Genomic DNA, 23,770 nt, shown 5'->3' on the forward strand with positions numbered 1-23,770 from the left:
CCAGTGCCCTTCCAGCCTCGGGGCCCACCTGTCCGTGTCCCTAGGGACAGGGCACAACCTGGACCACGTCATAGGGAACCTGTCCCCAGTGGAGGCTTGGCTTAGGAGCACGTGTGCACGCCCTGTGCTGGGGCTGGTGTTTCACTGGAGCCTGGCTGTAGGCAGGGGGTTTCCATCGTCTGCTGGGGTTCAGCCCAGGTGCTCAGTGTGGGGGCCCGTGGCCCAAGTCTGCCTTGCCGAGCTTGGTCAGGTGTCATTTGGGGACTGTCCCGTCCACCCAGTCCTGCCCCACTTTAGAGAAAGAAGGCCTCGCTCGGGTCCACTTACTTCCAGCCCCAATTTCATGAGTTCCGTGTCCTTCTGGAACCCGGTGCCCGGGCACTGCCAAGTCCAGAAGGCGATGGGGAGGGCAGGCTGGCTAGCGTGGGACTCCTGCCCTAGGCGCTGTACCTGGACGCCGTGGAGCACTTCCCTGAAGAGATGCAGGAGGTCCTGGACCTGATGACGGAGAAGGAGCTCCGGGTGCGCCTGCCCCTGGAGGAGCTGGCGCTTCTGCTGGAGGACTAGAGATCAGGAGGGAATGGGCCCTGCCTTCCAGGCCTCGTCGCCTGCCCTGCCAGAGCCGGGATGCATGAGACTGGTGACACCTGGGTGCGTGTGTTCCCGGAGCTCTGCTTTTGAAGTCTAGCATTCTTAGTACTTTGTACCTGGGTCATCGGTTTCTTATCTCTTGCACATTTTTTTGGATGTGCAAATGACACAGAAGCTGTTTATACATTACATGTGTGAATATGTAGGTAAGAATCACGCCTAGTGAAAAGGAAACCTCTCCCGGTTGGCGTGTGCAAGTTTCTGCTCTTCCTCTGCTCCCTGCCCAGCCCCCCCAAAGCGTGTGCCCCGTTGGTTGGCATTCCTGGGGGTCCTTCCAGGGTTTCTGGGTCTTGCAGTCATGACAGGAAAGGTCTGGTGACTCTAGAACCTCTTCCCCAGGCCGGTTAGCAGGAGAGCAGATTTTGCCCTTCTCTTCAGGCCAAGCAGTGGAGTCATTTAAAAGTCAGTGTTCTGACCTGTATCAAGTGCATTAAGTTCCTCAGGGTCCCTAAGCTCTTCTTGACGCCTCCCAGCTGTGCACTAGCAGCACCACCTGGGCGCCTGGCAGAGATGCAGTCTTGCGGGCCCACGTCAGCCCTTCTGAGTCCGGCTGCACTTGAACGGGACCCCTGGAGACTTACGAGCACCCAAGTGTGGAAAGAACCCCTACTGCAGGAAGCACGCGGGCAGCCATGTGAGCGGATTGCAGAATGGAGCCCGTGGCTTCCTACCAGACCACCCCCTGCTCCTGCCCGTGAAATGGTCGTGGCAGCCTTCATCCGGGTGCAGAGACAGAGGCCAGTAGGTGCCTGAGGGTTATGAATGGAATGAAATGGACATCTCTACATTCAGACCACTTTCTTCTGCAAAGGACATGCCTGCAGTTATTAACTATTAATATTTAACTGGGAGGAAACTGCTTTATCTTCTCTGAGCCCCTGCTCTTAAAAAAAAACAAAACCCTGATGCCCAGAATTGCTGAAGCTGTCATTCCTTGTCATCCCATCCAGAAAAACCAGTGTTGTGGAACAGAAATTTGGGCTAGAATGAGCTGGAAAAGAAGGGTGACAAGTCAAAGCCCCTGAGGAAGGTGGCTGGCCAGCCAGCCAAGTGGACACTTACCTTGCCAGACTAGGACACACACGCTTGGACATGGACCTGCTCTGAAAGGAGAGAAGGGCAATACAGCGAAGGGGAAGCTTTGATATGGTTTTGAGCATCCTGGAGAGAGATGAGGTTTCCGAACCTAAGAACAAGGGATGACCTGGGTGGCGAGCAGTGGACGTCAGCCCGGGCCTGTGGAGATTCCTAGTAGGAACACCACGGCTTCTTTCCTGCCTGAGTGCTGAGAAACCCGCAGGCTCCACACACCTTCCAATACGGAAAGCTGTTTCCTTCCAAAGTCACAGCCACACTCTTCCACTGCAGAGACCACTGGCTCTGTGTCACGCCTTCCCACTAGCTGCTGTCCAGCTCTGCCACCGGCTCTGGGCACGTGAGGCAGGGCCAGAGGTGCTGAAAGCCCCCCTACTGCCCAGGTCCCCCTGCTTATTGCTGCTGAGCGCCGGGTGTGGAGGTTCCAGAAACGAGTGTGAGAAGGAGCACGCTTTATTGGAGACAGAGCACTGCACGGGACCAACAGGGAAAGGCAGCCTGGGGGGCATCCTACACTCAAAAAAGTACACAAGGAGGTTTTGCTAATAAGAAAGATCAACTGGAACATGGGTTCCTCTGGGCAACTTCCCCAACCTCATCCCTTCAAGGGGTTGGAACAACCCCGACCACTTCCTTGAAGGCAGCTGTGGTCTGCTAGAGATATAGTCCCTCAGGGGTGCCTTCTTGTTTTTTATAAAGAACATTTTCTTTAGATTTCTTGAAGTCTTCATTTGTTACTTTCATTCTGCGTTCTCTCAAGGCCATCAGACCAGCTTCTGTACAGATTGCCTGTAAGAACGAACAGTATGTTCAGAAAGGGAAATACTTTTTACTTGTGCTCTATCAATTTGGGAGCTACTCTGAAATCAGGTTTAAGACCCTCAGACTAAAGAAACTGCTTAAACTGTTTGGGAAGAGAGTAGATGTTTTCAATGTTTTACGCATTCTAATTACTTTCTCAGGATCTGAGGTGGCTTTGAGGAGGAGGCCTGGCTCGGGTTCTAACCAGCAGGGTGGCCCGATGGGGAAGTTCTCTGCTCCACTCGTGACAGGAGCCACGTTTCTTCCTGGGCACCAGATGCAATTACACCAGGACACTAGCGGCAACAGAGCATCCATCCAGTTCATTTACCCGCAGTCAGAAGAGAACACGTATCACGTATTCTGGCTAGCTGTCTCAGGACAGCATTTACTGTGATACATTTATTTCCTCAGGCATCACTTGCCAAAAGCAAAACAAAAGCCCATTCAACATGATGTGACAGAAACACAATCCTGGCACTGAAGTTTTTATCTGATTATGGCCCTCAGGATATTTCAGATGGTTCAGCAGAAAAGAAAGTGTATTTGTGAACAAAAGATAAAGCATAGCAGTAAAATGCTAACATTGGATAAATCAAGGTGATGGGTATACCAGTACTTACTACTGTTGCAACTTTTCTGAAGACTTCAAATTTTTCAAAATACAAAGTTGGTACAAAATTTTAAAATAATTTCCATTTTAAAAAGAGCTTTTTATTCACCAACACAGACACTAACCTAGTTCTTTAGAGACCAAGGACATGCAGCTCAGTGCAGGCAGCAGTGTGAAAAGGCCCCACATGTGCCGTCCTGCCCTGACCATGGTACTTACACCTGACAAAAACCCAGGTCCTCACCTAAAGAGCAGGCTGGACCCAGAGCTGGTGCTGCCAGCCTCCCCCTACCCCACCCCATGAAACTGAGAGGTACGACCCAGCCCAGGTTCTCACCTTGATATCAGCACCCGAGAGGTCATCTTTAGCCATGATCAAGTCGTCCAGGGTCACATCATCGGCCAGCGTCATCCTGCTTGTGTGGATTTGAAAGATGCGCTTCTTAGTCTTTTCGTCGGGCAGGGGGAACTCAATCTTCCTGTCGATGCGACCTGTGGGTAGAAAAGGTTTCTAGTCACAGCGCTGCGCAGCCCCCAGATGTGGCTCCAGCTCAGGAAGAGTCTGAGCCCGCGTCCTCACTCGTGCTGTTTCAGTCAGACAGCACCCTGTGGTGGGGGAGGGGGGTCCAAATACCAAAAGGTGAACATCCCTCTTGTAGTTTGTAAATGTCAGCATTTGAATTCATCCAATCTGAAAGAGATCCGCTCTGCTGTGGTACCCTTAGAAATAAAGGAATGGCTCCTGAATGGCCTATGTAGTGAAAAAGGACAGACTGTGTTAAAAACATTACAAAAGCATGAACAAATTAGCCACTGCTGTGTCCTGGTGCAACCTGAATGTAAAAAAAATGAACCGGAGTTAACATATGAATTATTCCTTCAGAAAAAAGAACATCCATTATAGGAAAGAAAAGATCACAATTTAAGATTAGAATTAGAAGGGCTACACCACTGCATCACGTCCTTCCTTAACCACGACCTCAGGGGACGCGGTCTTTAGTAAATTACTCTGCATTTCAGTCACGTGCTTGCCTTGATACATATCATTTTTTTTTTTAAAGGTTTTATTTATTTATTTGACAGAGAGATCACAAGTAAGCAGAGAGGCAGGCAAAGGGCGGGGGGCGGAGAAGCAGGCTCCCCGCCGAGCAGAGAGCCTGACTCAGGGCCTGATCCCAGGACCCTGAGACCATGACCTGAGCTGAAGACAGAGGCTCAAACCACTGAGCCACCCAGGCGTCCTGATAACACATTGTTCTTAAATCCCCTGCCCATGCACTTAAACACGGTCATACATAGACAAGACAGCTGTCCCTGGTAGAACAAGCAAACTGACCTGGTCTGATAAGAGCTGGATCCAAAGTCTCTATTCGGTTTGTGGCCATGATAACTTTCACATCACCCCTTGAATCAAATCCATCCAATTGGTTCAGCAGCTCCAGCATTGTTCGCTGAATTTCTCTCTCACCACCAGAATTTGAGTCATACCTTTGAAAAAGAAGAGAAGGCGTGAAAACCTAACTGATCTGCTGAAGGATAACTCAGACGCCCTCAATTCTAGCAACAAAATCACACCCTCCCATCATGTTGTTTAAATTGTAGAAATTTTCATGCCTGAGATCATATCATTAATTCAGTCTCCATGTTTGCTATCTGATCTGCCAACCCGACCGGGAGCTCCTCAAGGGCAGAGGCTTGCATACAGTGGCTGTGTGCCTGAAGTCCAGATGATGCCCGGCTCCGAGCAGATGCTCGGGACACTGCTCCAGACTAATCTCCAGGCAGTCACAACTCCTGCAGTGACTGTTACCTGGCACCTGGGAGAGCAGAGCCTAAAGCATCCAGAGTACCATGGGATGGTAGGAACTGTGGCAAACCCACGGGCAGGCCATCCAGGGGGTACTCAATGATCGTTCTCAGAGAATAGCTCTGGGGTTTTTATCTCTGCTCAACACAAAGAGAGAAATGTACCTTTTTGTTCCAATGGCATCAATTTCATCAATAAACACGATGGATGGTGCATGTTCTTCTGCAACTCGAAACAATTCCCGAACGAGTTTGGGCCCGTCACCTAGGTACTTCTGAATAAGTTCCGAGCCAACCACTCTTAAGAAAGTGGCTGAGGTTTGGTTTGCTACTGCTTTGGCTAATAAGGTTTTACCTATTTTAGATTTAAGAAGAAAAAGAGAAAGGAAAAAAAAACCCTTAATTGCTATTTTAACTTAAAAACTCTGTCACTTAAATGGGCATCAGAAATGGGCAGATCCTGGGGCGCCTGGGTGGCTCAGTGGGTTAAGCTTCTGTCTTCGGCTCAGGTCATGATCCCGCAGTTCTGGGATCGAGTTCCGCAGTCCTGGGATGGAGTCCCGCATCAGGCTCTCTGCTCAGCAGGGGGCCTGCTTCCCTCTCTCTCTCTCTCTGTCTGCCTCTCTGCCTACTTGTGATCTCTCTCTGTCAAACAAATAAAATCTTTAAAAGAAAAAAAAAAAAAAAAGAAACGGGCAGATCCCTACAAGGTATGCCCCCATTCCAGGGTCTTAACATTCTGCTCTCCAAGGCAGGTAAGAGGAAATTGAGAAAAACCTACATAATGTTTTGATTATTTTTAACTATCTTCCTCATTCTTCATTACAATGTCAGAAAGTACCTTTTACTGGGATATTCAAAGGTGCATAGATTATTAACCTAACCCATGCAACCAGGGTTAGAGATCCAAACTCAACTGTGAAAACTATTCGTGATGAGAATCGGCCTGCGAACTCTAGGTCTGACCTAAGGAACCTGACCTGGAGCACCAGGCCTGCAATCCCTGGGGCTGTGCTGGGTGGGCCTGCCTGGGACTCAGCTGAGATAGGACCAGCTCCCGGGGAAGCCCATGACAGAGAACTGCTGAAAGCCCTAGAGACTTCTCAGTCTCTGGTATGCCCTTGTGAGGATCGTTCCTCTCAGGGACAATCTCAAACATTTCCAATTCTCCATTCCTTGATTTTTTTTTTTTTTTTAAGATTTTATTTATTTGTCAGAGAGCGAGTTAGCGCACAAGCAGGCAGAGGCGGAGAGAGAAGCAGGCTCCCTGCTGAGCTAGGAGCCCGACGCGGGACTTGATCCCAGGACCCTGGGATCATGACCAGAGTCAAAGGCAGCAGCTTAACCGACTGAGCCACCCAGGTGTCCCGTTCCTTGGTATTTCTATTTCAGGTCAAAAACAACAGCTGTGGCAGCCACCCTGTGAACTTTAGGGCTGGAAGACCACTTGGCCCCTTTGATGGTGAGGACACGGACACAGGGCCAAGCAGTGGTGTCAGGACACTGGCAGCTACAGGCTGACCCAGCAAAGGACCAAGCTTAGGCCTGCAGAGGGGCAGGGGGAGGCTGCTGGTGAGTGACACAGACTTAGTTCAAGTGGGAAGGGGGACAAGGCACTAAGCTTGAGAATAAGACGTGGCGACGATGTCTTTTTGGCCAGACAGGCGGAGGGGCAGATGTGAGGGCTTAGAAGCATGGACTTCTCCCTGAGAGTACCAGTGAAGGATGGTGAATGGAAGACAAAAAGGACCACCTAAGCAGATGGCCTCTGACCCTCCAGAGAGCCTCGGCCAGCTGCTGGGTCCCTTCGGTGGCCAGCGGGATAACCAAGCCAGGCTCTTCCCCTCCTGACGGCCTGCCACCCTGTGCTCCAGCCCAGCCCCTCACGTCGGCCCCTGGCAGTGCACGTGCACCAAATGCGGCCCACAGCTGCAGGTCCGGCTGCCTGCCTTCCAGCTCCAGCCCCGCTACCTGCTCAACTCCCAGGGCTCCTGCTGCCCCGGGCTAGTCACCCGCCTGAGTTTCCTGCGCTGTAAGATGATGAGCTGCAACAGCTCCATGCCTCTGAGTTCAGCTGTCTCCCGGTGCCTCCACTGTGGGCAGCCCTCAGTGACCCCTTCAAAGGGGTCAACTTCCACGGCACTGAACTGCTAATTCCTGGACTGTACAACTTACTCAGGCCAGCTAGTTGCATAATAAACCAAATACATACCTGTATACGCATTTATTCATCCAATACTCTATTCACTCAGTACAGTGGACCAGAGAGTGAACGCAATCTGAACCGCACAGAACAGCTTTTAAACCTGTGATTTCTCACTATGGCTTTGATACCTGGCCACACTCCAGACGAACAGGTCAGAATTTTTAGGGATGGGACCATCAGTATTTTTTAAAGCTCCAGGGTGATTCCAACGTACAGCCAAGGTTAAGCATCCCAGTTTATTTTGTTTTATAAACTTTTTTTTTTAAGATTTTATTTATTTATTTGACAGTGATCACAAGTAGGCAGAGAGGCAGAAAGAGAGGGGGAAGCAGGCTCCCCACTGAGTAGAGAGGCCGATGCAGGGCTTGATCCCAGGACCCTGAGATCATGACCTGAGCCGAAGACAGAGGCTTTAACCCACTGAGCCACCCAGGTGCCCCTTATAAACTCTTTTTAATAGAGTCACATTACTCTTATGAATACTTTAAAGTTTTATGTTTTACAACACATAAAACTAATATATTTGAGTGCAGAGAGGAGTTCTAAGAAACTGTAAACGCATTCACACTGAGCAGGCATTTTTGGAGGGGGAGGGTTTCCCTACTGTGCTTATTTTTGTTGCAATTCCTACTGTTGTTTTTAATACATTAAATCTGTTAAGTCTACAATTTTAAGTCTAAGGTAATTCAGTTTTTTAGCATCAACTATACAGATAAAAATACTTTTATGTAATATGTATATTTCCATATTTACTCAGAAAATGTACAAAATGTTTAGAAAACCTTGTTTCAAACTAAGGAGTTGTGGCATCCTTACTCAAGAATTAAATAATTATAACAAACTAATGCTACAGCTCAAGAGATTAGCTCAGTGCCCTGAAAGTGTCCAACACAGAACATACATACCTGTGCCAGGTGGACCATAGAGAATGACCCCCTTCGGGGGCTTTATACCCATCTCTTCATAATATTCAGGATGAGTGAGAGGAAGCTCCACAGATTCCTATAGAAAAATACTTGGTAAAAATGAAATGCTTTCTCACTGAAATGATCAGATCCACGAATTGGCATTCTGGATATATCTCGCTTTCAACAATAAGCTAAAATGTCACTTAGTCTTGTTAGAGACAGTGTGCCTGACTTTTGTCTAGCAGCAGGGACAGATGGAAGACGACACCTGTCCTCGCTGAGTTCCCCTTCCTACTGCAGCCAGTTCCCTCTCACTTTCTCAGAGAAGTCAACCTAGAGCAACATTCAAGCTCTTCCAGAGCAAAAGGAACTTAAAGTGAAAATACACTGTTTTCAATTAAACCACAGACAAGATTTTCTGATTCCTGTTATACCAATGGACATAATGGCTATTTCCCAGCCATCTCCGAGGTCACCGGTTGTGACCAGTGACAGCTCTACACGACCCCCCTACAGATGAAGCACCTGCAGATGAGATGGCTGGCTCCCAGCCAACCTGAACGACCATTTCCCTTCACCCCACTCACACTACCCCACACATCACTGGAGGTTTCCAGACAGCCACAGCTGAAGGCAACACAAACGGAAACATTAGATATCCACTCAGATAACCATGGCACATTGCATGTAAGAAGGACAAAGCTGCAGCTGCCTGCAGGAACAATCATACGACTTGTTGTTTCTATTACCTAACTCAGGATTAACAAATAAAATACTCCACAACTGGCAAGCTTTGAGTCACTTACTGGTTTGATGACTAAGGAAAACACAAAACATGCACAATAACTCTACCCTAAATGAGGTAGTAGTAAGAAACAGAAAATCTAGAAACCCAGAGCTGATTCTTAGCCTTACCTTAATTTCCTGGATTTGGTTGTCCAACCCTCCAATATCAGCATAGGTTTCCTGGGGCGCCTTTTCTACCTTCATCACTGTGACCAAGGGATCTGTGTCATCCATAAGCACCCCTATGACGGCATGCACCTGAGAGAGAACATTAAGTTAATGCAGAAACGTGAGGTTCACATAATCCACTCACAGCAAAGCAACGCCGACCACAGAGCAGAACCAATGGACAGATCTGAGAGGAAGGAGAGAGCACTCCTAGGGGCTTAGAGACCATCAACTTGCCTTGTGGTTGAGCAGGACGGAGCAGCCTGGTTCCAGCAGATCCTTGTCTACAAAGGAAAGAATGCTGACATAGTGTTCGGAGCCCACAGATGTAGACACGATGGCGTGATTGTCATCAATGATCTCTTCCAAGGTTCCTACTGACATTGGGGTCCCTCTAAGGTCATCCACCTTAGACCTTTCCTCCTGTGTAAGAGTACACCATGAAGGAAAAGCAGATTAGACCTAAAAAGCAGACAAGGCTGATAGTTTTACTAGATTTACTAAATTTTACTACATTTACAAAGCAGGTGATGCTTTTAAAAGGCAGCCAGTCTAAATGGGTCAACTACTTGAATTTCATTTATTCACTGAATTCTAGTTAGTACCGAAACACTTAATTTGTGAAACAAAAGTTACAGTAATTTCTGAATTACCTCTTGTTTTTCTTCTAAAGGCTTCATTTGTTCCTGATTTCTAATGAATTCTTCCTCCATGAGGAGATAGTCTTTAATTCTCTCTAACTTCAGTAATTTTAACCGGCACTGAGTATGGGGTGTCACTGTAATTACAAAGAAAAGTTTTATTCTATTTGGAGCTTGAAGTTAGCAATTAATTAAGTTCATTCTTAAGGAAAAAATGTTAAGACTTAAAATAAGCTTATTTTTGTTGAACAGGCTGAAAAATTCAAGTTCTGGTGACCCTAAGTAAGCAGGTGCCTAGATGCTAAAGGAAAAGGGACTTTGGCAGTTGTAAGCAAGCAGGTAAAAACAGGGATGAGGTCTGAATGACATCTGCTACATGAACTCAAAAAGAAAGAACTCAACGACCTCAAAGATCATTTACTTTGTTTTTTTATTCCCCATCTGTGTTTATAAAAATAGGTAAAAGTGCTGTCCAGTCAGAATACATTGCTGCAGGCGAGCTGAGGAATCTCCCCCTGGGAGAACTGTGAAATATTAGTGATATTAACATATGTGGCAAGCATTTTTTTCCATATTCTTTTGCGTTGTTTCTTTTGGCTTAAAGTCTCATGCTACATAGGATTTTAGCATATATAGACAAAAATGTCAATTTTTTCTTTTGTGGTTTCTGGGTTTCTTCAAGATGTCTCTCCTTCCCTAAGGTTAAATATATTCCTGATTTTTCATTTATGTACTTATTTTCGTATCTATAATCCATCTGGCAAAAAGCGAAGGGCCTAATTTCATTTTCTCTCAATAGCAAATAAAGATGCCAGCCATTTCTGTTAAACAACTCACCCTCTCCCCACAGAACTCAGTCACCTTTACCATATAGTCATTATCCATATAACTTGACTGTTTTTGGACTCCTATGCTCTCTGGCCATCTGATGATCTATTCTTTACCAATACCATATTGATTCATTATGGTAGACTAAGGCCATGTTTTTCATTGTCTGGCTCCCTTAATTCTTAACCAAGCAATACTTTAAAAAGTATTTCATCTAAGCAGGAAGAGACTTGTTTAGATGGGGGTAGGGGAGGTATGTGAATTGCAGTGTAAGAAGGAGCCAGCCTTGGGAAAGACGGGGGGAAGAACATTTTTTTAAAGATTTATTTATTTTTAGAGAGAGAGCATAGGGGAGGGGGAAGAGGGAGGAAAAGGGTAGAGGGAAAGAGAGGAAGCAGGCTCCCCACTGAGCGCAGAGCCCAACATGGGGCTTGATCCCATGACCCTGACATCATGACCTGACCTGAAATCAAGAGTTGGATGCTTAACCAAATGAACCACCCAGGTGCCCCAAGGGAAGAATATTTTTAAGCAAAGGACAAAAGTCCTAATGTGTGGGTTACCTGGGGTGGCTCAATCGCTTAAGCATCCAACTCTTGATTTTGGCTCAGGTCATCTCAGGGTCATGAGACCTAGCCCCACACTGGGTTCTGCAATGGGCATGGAGCCTGTCTGATTATCTCTCTCTCTGTCCCTCTGCCCCGCCCCACCCTGCTTCCACATCCCTACCTGTGCATGTGCGCGTGCTTGTTCTCTCTCAAAAAAAAAAAAAAAAAAAAGTCCTAATGTGCATAGGAGTCAAAGAACACAAGGCAGGGCTGTGTGAACAACAAGCAAGAACAGTAGGGGCTGAGAATAGAGAGGTGGCCTGGGTCAGGTCACCTGGTCTGAAGCTTAGTCTATGTTCAGTACCGTCACTGAAACAGTTTGTTCCTGCATCACAAGATGTGAATTCCAACACGCTGGCATTCCATTTCTTCAAGAACAAAACATGTTTCTAAGTCATTCAAGCTCAACCTGAGTTCTCTAATCCAAAACTACACTTTTCATACATTAGAGGAGCTACATTAAAGGGAATTAGTGGAGTTTCTTAAAGTGAGACACAGCTGTATACTGTTTGTACACAACTCTGCCACACATAAGAACTAGAGCTTCAGCTCCATTTCCTGCCTCCATATTCAGACCCCTAAACTACATACACACAGACGGTTCCCAATGGAATCAAGAGACAGCAAGGAGGGACTATGTCATTACCCAGTGGCAGCTTGCTGGCAGCATCTGGTCCCTTTGTTTTCTTCTTCTTTTTCCCCACCCGAGTTGGTACAGGAGGTTCATATTTCTTTTTCTTGTCCTTGAATTTTTAGAACAGGAAAAACAAAAACCACACAAATCATATCAAAACACAAACTTCTTTCTTTTGTACCATCATCTATTTCTAGTGGCTGCAATTTTCCTTATCTTTCAGGATGCTATTAAAAACTGTCCTTTTAAAAATAAAGCTAGTTGGGTGGCTCAGTCAGTTAAGCATCTGACTCTTGGTTTTGGCTCAGATCATGAGACGGAGCCCCACATCGGGGTCTGTGCTCAGCGGGGAGTGTTTCTCTCTCTCTCTCCCTCTGCCCCTCCCCCTGCTCTCTCCCTCAAGTAACTAAAATCTTTAAAAAACAAACTAGGTATTACATTCGTGCAGTTTTAATTGGTGAACATAATTGATCTTTCTTTTTATAATACACAGTGATGGGTTATTCAGTAAAGACTAAAGGTCAGAATTCAGAATTATATGCCAGAAGTTTGGGCTGAAATGAGACAATTCTTCACATGTGAAGATATTAAACGCTAAAATTACAGGCAATTTAAACTCTGCAATGTTATAGTATACACTTAAAAACCATTAATGCATAACTACTTACTTGACAGGTCAATAATCTTCTCTGAAACATGGAAGAGGGCACTGAGTCTGTAGGCCAGGCGGGTAATAACTACAGGATCACTTATTTTGCATTTTCAAAGTCATGAATCCCCAAAGAACTTCTCAGCTGAGATCAAGGATATGTTCCATGATCTACCTGTATCACAGACCTATCTGGCTTATTTACCTTGTCATCCTTCTTGCCACCTCCAGGGCCATGACCACCACTCTGACTCTGACCCTGAAAAAAGAAATCAGAAGTATACATTAGGAATATGATCAAAAGAACATCGTTTTTATTTTCCTGTGATTCTAAGACACCAAGACTTGCCCCTCATTTTAACATTTCTGAACTTAAGGTGTACACCCTGTAGTCAACACATACATTTAGCATGGTAGAATTTCTTTTTTTTCCCCGAAAAGCTATTAGTTGCACCTTGCAACTGACTGCATCTTACGTCAATTCTATTAAGAAACTGATGTAACTTCTTTATTACGATGAGGCTGGGATTCTAAGACCGCCCCTTTTTGAGGGAAAAATAGAGAGTTTAACATTCTTTATTATAAAAATACTTGACTGAGTATATTTCATGACATTAGGCCATCAGAGTTAAATCATTTTACCTAGTCAACAACCATTTATCAATCACTTACTCCTTACTAAGATCACACCAAGACTCAGGAGATTTTCCTTTCAGTAGCAACTTATATACCTCCCATCTCTAAAGCCTGGGGCTCTTGGGCAGGTCTTTCTTGCCAACCCAAAAGCTGAATCACTTTAAGGTATCAAGAATTCAGTGTATTAATAAGCTCATGGGATTCTGGACTTTAAAACAGACCACTCAATTACAGGGCAGTGCTTAACACAACAGTATCTCAAAAATAATGGCATTTAAAGTAATAATGAACTTACTTAAATAGAAGGACCCTCTCCCCTGAAATTACTTCCACATAAGCACCTCTAAATACATCATGGTTACCTAAAAGAGTTAGGGTCAAATGTATTTCCCTACATGCAGGACTCCTAAAATTTTGTGCTTTATTCTGAAGTTATTTAAGGGCTCTAAGAAATTTTGGTTAACAGAATTAGTTATACTGCAATAGGCTGTCCAAATTATAGGCCTTTAACAATTACTTACTTCTACCTCCTAAAGAAATTTGCTGTTGGCAGGGGCAGCTAATGTTTGTGGGTTTCTTACTATGTGACTAAGTCTATACTTGACATATTCCTTCACTATCTCATTAATTCCACACCGTCGTCCAAGGTAGGTTCATTATCCCCATTTTCTAGATGAGGAACTGTAACAAACCTAAGAACATGGGCTATGGAATTAGATGCATCCATGTTTCAATTCTGACTCCAGCACTAATAGGCTATGTGATCGCAGGTAAGTCAGGTCACCTTCCTGAGCCTTGGTGCCCTTAACTGGGAAGTGGGGATGATACTAGTTCCTGTTACTGAAAATGAGGTAATGCACATAAACCACTCCCCATTTGCATGACTCAAAGTAACTACTAGCAATACAATATTATTGGTGAAAAAGAAATGTTAGGGTCAGGACTTTAATTATCAATCTGGTTACAAAATCTGGGTTCTGAAGCCCATCTGGTTTAGTTCTTCACCCTCTCTTATTGATCCCATCTCTATTTCTATCCAGTACTCTAGCCAGCCTCCCAACTGAGATTCCCACAACAGTTTCTCCCCTCACCAATCCAGCTGTTACCTTCTAATACAAAGAGCTGATCCTTTCACTCTGCTCAAAAACCTTCAACTGTTCCCTAGCATTTATGGTATAACAACCAAACTTTTTTTTTTTTTTTAAAGATTTTATTTATTTATTTATTTGACAGATAGAGACCACAACTAGGCAGAGAGGCGGGGGGGGGGGGAAGCAGGCTCCCTGCTGAGCAGAGAGCCTGATGCGGGGCTCGATCCCAGGAACCTGAGATCATGACCTGAGCCGAAGGCAGAGGCTTAACCCACTGAGCCACCCAGGCGCCCCACGACCAAACTTTTTACAGTGGCATACCTGGCCCTTGCCAAACTGGCTGCGACTAACCCTTCCCACGTTCATCTACTTCACTCGTTATCCTACAAGTCTGGCCCCACAGGAGGACATTTTCCTGAATGGGTCCCAAACTTCAAGAGTGGGGCATTTTACATGATGTTTCTCAGTCTCCAATAACAATAAGAAATATACCCATTATTAAGGCCTTACTATACGGTAAACAGTATACATTCTCCGAGTATCATCTCATTTAATTCTTACAGACACCATATGTTGGTAAGGCCCAGAGATGTTAAGTGACTTGCCTATTACCACACAGCTTGTCAAGAGATGTGGCTGGGAAACACTCAGGTCTACTGGACCCCAATATCTGTGTGTTTCTCTACTGCATGTCCTCTAGAAAGCATTAACAGGATTTGTATTATAGCAAAGCCACTTACTGTTGTCTCAGTTTCCTCTTTGGTAAAGTGAGGATAACAGTTATTGCAGGGACTGCCATGAGAATAAGAAAATGCTGGAAAATACCCTTGCATTTATTGCAGCATTATTTACAGTAACCAAGATATGGAAGCAACCTAAGTGTCCACTGATACAATGAATGGATAAAGAAGATGTGGTGTGTAAATGCACACCAACACATAGATTACTCAGCCATTAAAAAAAAAAAAAAAAACAGATCTCGGGGCACCTGGGTGGCTCAGTGGATTAAGCCTCTCTGCCTTCAGCTCAGGTCATGATCTCAGGGTCCTGGGATCGACCCCCTCCGCATCGGGTTCTCTGCTCAGCTGGCAAACTGCTTCTCTCTCTCTGTCTGCCTATTTGTGATCTCTCTCTCTGTCAAGTAAATAAATAAAATCTTAAAAAAAAAAAAAAAAACAGATCTTGCCATTTGTGACATTAATGGACCCAGAGGGTATTAAGCTAATTGAAGTTAGACAGAGAAAGACAAATACCACATGATTTCACTTATATGTGGAATCAAAAATAAAAAAAAGCAGAAAGAGACCCATGAACACAGAGAACTGGTGGCTGCCAGAGGAAAGGGGGTAGGGAATGGGCAAAACGGGTGAAGGGGAGTGGAAGGTGCAGTCTTCCAGGTATAAAATGTGTAAGTCATGGGGATAAAATGTACAAAGGTATAGCACGTACAGGGAATATCGTCAATAATACTATGATAGCACTGAAGAGTGACAAATGGTAGTAGCTACCCTTGGGAGCACGGCATAGTATAGACTCGTCCAGTCACTGCGTTCTCCACCTGAAACTAACGTAACACTGCATGTCAACTATACTTCAATAATAATGCTGGAAAAGTACCTGGCACATGCTTAGAACAGTACCCCAAAGTCCTTATGAGACCTATCCCACTATGTGCTCAGGCGTTTCTAATGTTCAGGATACAGGCTCAACACATTCCCACCTCCAGCCCTTTGCGCTTACTATTCCTTCCGCCCGGACCATTTCCCTCAGGTGTTTGCATGGGCTACTCTCTCACTCTGCTTAGGCCTCTGCTGCTCAAATGTCACCTCCTCAGAGGGACCTTTGCTGACACCCTATGTAAAACAGCCACCCCTCCCATCAGTGGCCATCCCACCCATCTCTATCCCGCTCCACGTCATATTACATGTCTCTTTTTCGGTTTTTTGTCGGCCTTGTCTAGAATGTAAGTTCCATTTAGACAAGAGACTTCACCAGTCACACTCACCCCTTGGGCGCTCAGTGTCTAGAGCAGAGCCTGCCGCGCCCCTTCACCCCAATCTGCAGGTGCTCAATGAATACCAGTTTGGTGGACTAACGAATAAATGCTGTTTTTATTATTCTTAATGCACCACAGGAGCGTCCCCTCCGAGCTCCACCTGTCATAAAAGCGTCTTCAACGCTTCCTCCAAATGCCCCCACTCCGAGCGATCCTCCATGACTGCGCTCTTCCCTCCGCAGCTGAAACGAATCCCTCCCTCTCCTCCAGTCGCGCAGCCCTTCACCTGAGCGGCTCCCAAAGCACTCGTCCCAGGTGCTTCGGGAGAAACTCCCCGCGCCGGTCAGCAGGGCCCGGGTCGGCAGAGGAGCAAAGCCGGGTGCCCTAAGCCGCTCTGCGCCCCATCAGTCAGCACCGGGGACCCTTCGCGCCTAGCCCTCTCGTCGGAGCCGAGCCCTCTCGTCCGCCCCGGGCCGTGGCGGACCCACGCACTGTCTCCAGGAGCCTCCGTCCCCGGAGGAGACCGAGCCGGTGGGCAGGAGGGCGGGCGGACAGAGTGCCTCGGGCAGCCACCTCGTCCTCTCGTCTCGGGCCGCTCCGCCCTGTCGCGCTGCGACCACCCGCTGAAACCCTTAGTCACTCACCATCTTGCTTCGGCCGCTCGAACCACCGCTACCGGAAGTGCATTCGCCGAGGCGGCCGCCAGAAGCGGAAGTTGCCGAGAGACTCTACGGAAGCCGACGGGAACCAAATCCCTCGCTGCGGGAGTTGCGCTCCCAGGGCTCTTGTCAGTGGGGTACCAATATAACTTAAAAGCAAAATGTGAATGTTGTGAATATCTCACTTGGAAAAAAAATTGAGTAGAAGTTATTCGTCTATTGTCAACAATTAGAGACAAGGACCTAGACTTAAAAAGAGCTAAGACAATTGTGAAAGTATACAGTATATAAAATATGCAAAAGTCATTACTGAGAACTTCACTTACTATTCCAAGAACTGGAATGGGATTTGGAACTGCAAAGTTGACAATTACTTTTGGACCAACATTTAAGCTATTATTTGGTCTCTGGAATAAACGTGATCATCTGAGAGTATTTCCTTGTCTAATGAGTTAACTAGATGTTTTCTTTTTTTTCCTTTGATGATTTGTGACTTGTGATGAAGCCAAATGTTGTCTCAAAATAACTAATCTTGCACCTAGTTGGTAAAGTTCATCACTTACTACATCCACCAGGACATTAGAAAGACGGCAAGCATCCCTTTAGCCTCTGGAAACTTCTATAACAGGTACTCAAAATGCTGCATGTTGCTGAACTGGAGAGATGAATTCATTTTTGTTTTTTGTTTGTTTGTTGTTTTCCCTACTCCTAATTAATCTAGGGGTTTTAGTTGTGAAATGCGAAAAATATTTCACTAATTCACAAAATTATTACATTAAAAATTTATTAAATTAAGATTTAATAGTTTAAAAATTTTAATAATTTTAAAAATCATTAAATTAAAATTATTAAATTAGATTAATTAAAATTTAAATTAAAATATTTCACTAATTCATTTGTATCCAACAGGTACAAAATATGGGAAATTGCTCTTCTTTTTCATCATCATTAGAATACTGTTGTAGGGGCACCTGGGTGGCTCAGTGGGTTAAGCCTCTGCCTTTGGCTCAGGTCATGATACCAGGGTCCTGGGATCAAGCCCCACGTCGGACTCTCTGCTCAGCAGGGAGCCTGCTTCCCTTCCTCTCTCTCTGCCTGCCTCTCTGCCTACTTGTGATCTATCTCTGTCAAATAAATAAAATCTAAAAAAAAAAAAATCTAAATAAAATACTATTATAGAAAGTCTTGACGCTGTTGACTTCCACTAGCAAATGTGGTGTCTACATGATACATGAAATGGTATGACAGGTGGGGGGCAAGACAGCTCTCCCTCATGAATGCTGAGAGAAATGCCAGAGCTGGACGGAATGTCTAAGCCAACTGTGGATACCTGAAGAAGTGGAGAGTTCCTGAGGTGGTGTCACATTCAAACAAACACAGGCTGATAATCAATATGGAGGAAAACCAAAATTCTGAAGGACCTGCATTGAGAAGGGCCTTAATGCCCAACAAATGCATTCATCTCTTTTCTCCCTGTCACTGGCCCTGTCAATACTCTCCACCCCATTGAGAGCCAGCTTTGCAACCCCTACTTTTCCAGCTTCCAACCTCCCCAAGCACCAAGTTTTCCAAACAACCTTTCCATCTCCTTCCTGCTTCCTCTTAGCTACTCATTATGTAGATGAACTAAACTTCTCTACTTTCCTTAGTTTTAGCTATGGTTTACCAATTTCTTGGATTTCTCGCAGAAAAGGGGCAGAAGAACTGGGCCCAATCAGGGAATATCCTTTTGCCCTAGAAAAAAAAGGGTGGACCTGGGAAGGTCATATGAAATGGCCAAATCCCTCAGAAAATTGTGAAGAGTCATATTAGTTACCTTTGTCTTGCTTACATGTAGAAGTAATATTTTATAAATAGACTAGGCTGTGTTTAGAATATTCAGGAATTTAAACACAATATTGAATTTCACAGTGTATGTAGTTGCATATGTATTATACTTTTACTTGTATTTGAGTATGTGTGTCTATCTTTTCTCCTCTCTTTATCTCTGTACACCCACAAACACACACATGCATTGATGCCCTACAAGTTATCTCAAACCAAACTTAGCATCTTCCTCTAGGACCTGCTCACCCTTCCTACTTTCTATCCTGGCTAATGACACCATTCAGAGACCTAGGCCAGAAGCCTCTCCTTCCCCCCTCTCCCAGCACCAGCCAGCTCAGTGGTCAAGCCTTGCTGCTTTGACTCTGTCATGTTTCATCATCTCACCTCTCTTCCCATCACAACCTAGTTCCTCCCTCATCATCCCATCTCACAATTCATTCAGCAAATAACTTCTGAGCACACCATGTGCCAGGCTCTCCTCCAGGGTCTGAGGATACTGTGGCGAACAGACAGAAATCCTTTTCCTAATGAATTTTATAATAAACAAGTTAATAAGCATGCTATGTGATGATAAATCCTTTGGGAAAAATTAAGTAGGGAGGAAGAATAGAGATTGTGCAACAATGTGGTAGGTGCTTCTGACTTTAAATAGGATGATATCTGAACAAAGACTCAAGGAATTAGAGAGTAAGCTATTCAGATATCCAGAGGAAAAACTTTCCAGGCAGAAGGAACAGTCAGTGCAAGGGCCCTGAGGTGAGAGCTGCTGGAGATGGAGACTGGAGACACCATATGGTGAAGAAGTGAAAAACAGACATATAACTCCCAACGGAGGCTCAGGGAGGGATTAGAGTAGAAGCAATGTAACCGGATAGGGAAGAGAGCCACAGATTTGGGCATCAGAACTTTCGGGTCTGAATCTAGACTCCATCATTTATTGCTGTCTTGGTTTTCTAGTGCTGCTGTAAGAAATGACCACAAATTTAATGTAGTCTTTTCTGAAAACTCTAGGAAGAATCCATACTCTTGCCTTTTCTAGCTTCACTCTTGAACCTACAGTCCCTGGCTTGTAGCCCTTCTCCATCTTTTTTTTTTTTTTTAAAGATTTTATTTATTTATTTGACAGATCACAAATAGGCAGAGAGGCAGGCAGAGAGGGGAGAGGAGGAAGCAGGCCCCCTGCTGAGCAGAGAGCCTGATGCTGGGCTCGATCCCAGGACCCCAGGATCATGACCTGAGCTGAAGGCAGAGGCTTTAACCCACTGAGCCACCCAGGCGCCCCGCCCTTCTCCATCTTACAGCTAGCAACATTGGCCTTGCTTCTGTCCTCACATCTCTCTCTGACTCCACTTCCGCCTCCCTCTTTCACTTTTTAAAAATTAATTTATTGAAAGAGGGAGAGTGGGGTGGGATAGGAGGAGCAGAGGGAGAGGACAAGCAGACTCCACGCTGAGCCTGGAGCCCCAGGCGGGGCTTGATCCCAAGACCCTGAGATCATGATCTGAGCTGAAATCCAGAATAGGACACTCTACCGACTGAGCCACCCAGGTACCCCCTCCCTCTTTCACTTTTAAGGACTCTGGCAATCACATGAGGCCCACCCAAATAATCTAACCTAATCTCCCTATCTTTAAGTCAATTGATTAGTACCCGTAATTTCATCTGTGACCTTAGTCCCCCTTACCCTGTAACCTACCATACTCACAGGTTACAGAGATTAGGATATGAACATCTTGCGGAGTCCTTACTCTGCTGAACACACCAGCTACTCCGACACTGGCGTGTCACCTCCCGCTCTCTGCCTCAGTTTCCCCATACGTTCAAGAGGATAATAATGGTACCTCTGATCCATTGCTTGCCCTCTCCAGGCCACTGTATCAGCCGGGTTAGGTTAATGAGCAGCTCTGGTGAGAAAACGGAGGCGAGAAATGGAGGAAGCAGGAGCATTTCCCCCTGCATTTTGGCCTCCGTGCTTGGGTTACCAGCCGCATAGCCACTGTGGCTATGGTGCTCACTGGTCAGGACAAACATGGCTCCAGCTCCCACAGAGTGACAGGCCCAGGGACTCAAACCTCCCTTTATCCGTTCACCCCAGGGGAGACAGGGACTTCCCATTGCTGTGAATCTCCAAGCTGCCTCCTGCTCTGTGTCGGCTTCTCAGACCTGCATTAAGTCTCTGTATAGTGGTGTCTGATGTCCTGGCTGGGTGCTGGCCGATGCAGTGTCCCTGATCAGGCAGGGGTCCGACCCTAGAATCACAGCCTTCAGCATTGGAAGCGGCTCCAGAGGTCTTCAAGCTGGGCACGTGTTAGGAGCTCCTGAAGTTTTGGTTGAATGGAGCAGACAGGCACGTCTCCCCTGACATCGTCTGTCCGTGGATGACGATGACATTGATAGAACGAGGGAGGGTTGCCTCATCAATCCTATTTCTTTTTTTTTTTAATTTTTTTTCATTTATTTGGCAGACAGAGATCACAAGTAGGCAGAGAGGCAGACAGAGGGAAATGGGGAAGCAGGCTCCCCGCTGAGCAGAGAGCCCGATGTGGGGCTCGATCCCAGGACCCTGGGATCATGACCTGAGCCGAAGGCAGAGGCTTTTAACCCACTGAGCCACCCAGGTGCCCCTATCAATCCTATTTCTTATCTGTCATTTCTAAGGTGTTTGGGCTGAGAACTCTTGTTCACATAAATAGGACTAGAAAGAATTTAGAAACGAAAATGTCACTCAAGTCTTCTAAGTCTTTTGTGTCATATACAAAAGATCACATAATGACCCATTAGCAAAAGCGATTATTAGTGGTAGCTTGTGTTCAGTCTTTCTTCCAGGCAGTTGCAAAGAAAACATGGCATATAAGAAAGGATCTGTTATCCAATCATGAAATTCACTCGCCTTCTCAGTTTCTGGGGAAAGTGCCCAAAATGCTTTACCAAAACATAACAAAACATGATTCATTATCTCTGCTACCCATTCAAGCGGGAGCTCCTGATTTACTTCTTTTTAAAAAATATTTTATTTATTTATCTGAGAGAGAGAGTGAGAGAGAGCAGGAGAGCAGCAGGGAGGGGCAGAGAGAGAAGCAGATTCCCCACTGAGCAAGAAGCCTGATGCAGGACTCAATCCTAGGACACTGAGCTCCTGACCTGAGCCGAAGGCAGATGCTTAACCACCAGAGCCACCCAACTACATAAACTTCTTAATATGTAATGCAAAGGGTATTGTTTTTAAAACTCCTAAGAAATAAATTACAAAATAGATCTGGTAAGAATGATCAAAGACAGTTAAGATAAAATGGGAAGAATTAATGTGTCCATTTTATAACCATTTATCTTGTTACAAAACAAGATAAATTAGTCTTTGTTTCTCTTTAATTAATTTTTAATAATGCAGTGTAACAGAGCTAAAAATGGAAGTTCTCTGTGAAGCAAGGATTATGATAAAATGTATGGCATTCCTTTGGTAAATGTGTGTATGTGTGAATTTTTGAAATTTTCTGGCACGTATAATTTCAGAAATGGGAAGTAGAAAATATAAAACATTTTAAAAGAAAAATAAGATGAGGATTGACTCTAGTTGGAATCAATATTTCATATGACTAGGTAAGCAGGTTTCAACAACCTCATAGAAGAGCATATACTGAATCTGAAAGAACCCATGTTAAAATATAATCTGTGGGTTTTTATTTTACCTAAAGCAACTTGCAATATTGAGTAGCCCCAGAAAACAGTGTAATTATACTGAAAAGAGTGTCATAAATTAATATGACTCTAGTTGCCCTAAGTTATGTTTCATCCTGAGGACAAGTATGGAGATTAGCTGAAAAAATTGCTAATATTTAGACAACACTTTAAAAATCTATTTTCAACTTTAGGATCTCTTACCAATGTTCACTTGCTTCACTCTCCAAGGACACGCCACCAACAGTGATGAATTTTATGTGTATGTGTTTTATGAAAGAAGACAGGCTACCAAACAAGAATTGCCATCCCTCCCATGTTGCCGCTGTCCCCGGTATCTGAATTCAGAACACCCCCACATGGGCTGTGGTGTCTCCCTCCCAATGCTTCGCCCCTGCAGAAATGTGGATAGGATGGGAAAACACTAGGTTCTGAGCACATACGTGCCTTGATTTTTTAGTCATCAAAGGAGCTTTCCCAAAGCCACGTTCCCAGTCATTTCCGGGTGAGACCCTGTGCCCAAGATAGAGTGCCCATATTTTTCTTCCATTTTTGTACCCTAGCAGCTGCTACATAGAATTTCCCACTTATACCTGGGATATGTATACATATTTTCCCATCTTTCTGCCAAGTTATAGATTATTTTGGTCACCAGTGGCATGTTTCCAAATGGTTTGATTTTTCTTTTTCTTTTTTTTTTTTAAATTTTATTTATTTATTTGTTAGAGAGAGAGAGAGAGAGAGAGAGAGAGAGATGGCTTTCTTCTGTTAGGCGGGAGAGCTGTAGTGAAGCACGTTCGGTCTTGGACAGAGCAAATTTTAGGACAGAGAACACATGGTGACTGTAGAACAAGAAAGAGATTTCCAGTCCCTAGCAGTTTGCATACCCCAATTTGATGACCTCTTTGGAAGCATGGGCATAGAGTAAAGAAATACATTGGTGGGACTGGTTGACATAAATACATAAATATACAAATGGGGCTTGATGCTCAACTCTTTTTAAAAAATCGTTACTAATGGCTGAGCCATCAGAGAAATTGGAGAGGTGGTCTGAAGAATAGAGGACATGGGCACAGCAGCTAAGGCAGTGACACCACCCGCAACCACCTCTTCTCTTCCCTCGAGGCTCCTTGGCCCCCATCTCCCGCCCTCTGCCCTCTCCTTTCTTCCACGGCCGCATTTGCCAAGCACCTCTGGCACTGTGCTAGGCACTAGGGCTGCAAGTATGCATAAGGTGCCTTTCGTTTAGGGTTTCCCTCTGGCTGAAATTGGGCTCCTAGGGATACCAGAGAACACCTGTCAGCCATAGGGGTTGGCCCTGTTCTCTGTTCCTCGGGTTCCCCCTCTAGGGGGCGTAGTGGGCTAACAGTCTGTAAATGCTAACCATCACTAGTTTTGGTGTCCCAGGGTCCAGCATCCCGTTTTATCTTTTGTCCTCTCCCGAATCCAGCTAGCTTTCCAGGACTCACAGCTCCAGGAAAGGATGGAGAGG

General features: G+C 45.3%; 2 protein-coding genes across 4 annotated transcripts in view; one reads left to right on the forward strand and one right to left on the reverse strand.

Moving 5' to 3' along the window:
• NRDE2 (NRDE-2, necessary for RNA interference, domain containing) overlaps positions 1-2,459 on the forward strand; it is a 50,025-nt gene extending 47,566 nt beyond the window's left edge. The window contains exon 14 of the mRNA XM_080807385.1: positions 442-2,459. Within this exon, the coding sequence (XP_080663511.1) occupies positions 442-567 (126 nt within the window). The 3' untranslated portion in view covers positions 568-2,459. The remainder of the gene's footprint in view (positions 1-441) is intronic.
• On the reverse strand, positions 2,183-16,800 carry PSMC1 (proteasome 26S subunit, ATPase 1). 3 transcript variants are annotated; one of them, XM_080807386.1, is made up of 11 exons: positions 16,762-16,800; positions 12,600-12,653; positions 11,758-11,854; positions 9,688-9,812; positions 9,272-9,457; positions 8,996-9,124; positions 8,078-8,174; positions 5,132-5,321; positions 4,497-4,648; positions 3,498-3,652; positions 2,183-2,535 (listed from the first exon to the last, which is right to left on the reverse strand). In XM_080807386.1, exons 1-11 carry the CDS (start codon positions 16,762-16,764, stop codon positions 2,401-2,403), a joined length of 1,323 nt encoding a protein of 440 aa, XP_080663512.1. In that variant the 5' UTR covers positions 16,765-16,800; the 3' UTR covers positions 2,183-2,400. The 3 variants fall into 3 exon arrangements, with proteins under 3 accessions (XP_080663512.1, XP_080663513.1, XP_080663514.1); XM_080807387.1 differs by having other exon boundaries at positions 12,414-12,653; positions 16,762-16,783; XM_080807388.1 differs by having other exon boundaries at positions 16,404-16,772.
• Between the last annotated feature and the right edge of the window lie 6,970 nt (positions 16,801-23,770).

Source organism: Martes martes (assembly GCF_963455335.1).
Source record: "Martes martes genome assembly, chromosome: 7".
Taxonomy (NCBI): Eukaryota; Metazoa; Chordata; class Mammalia; order Carnivora; family Mustelidae; genus Martes; species Martes martes.

Coding starts and splice junctions, on each gene's coding strand:
- PSMC1 (XM_080807386.1), bottom strand. Junction 11,855..12,599: donor GTGGCAAGAAGGATGACAAG/GTAAATAAGCCA, acceptor TAAAAATTCAAG/GACAAGAAAAAGAAATATGA. Junction 9,813..11,757: donor TGCCAGCAAGCTGCCACTGG/GTAATGACATAG, acceptor TTGTAATTACAG/TGACACCCCATACTCAGTGC.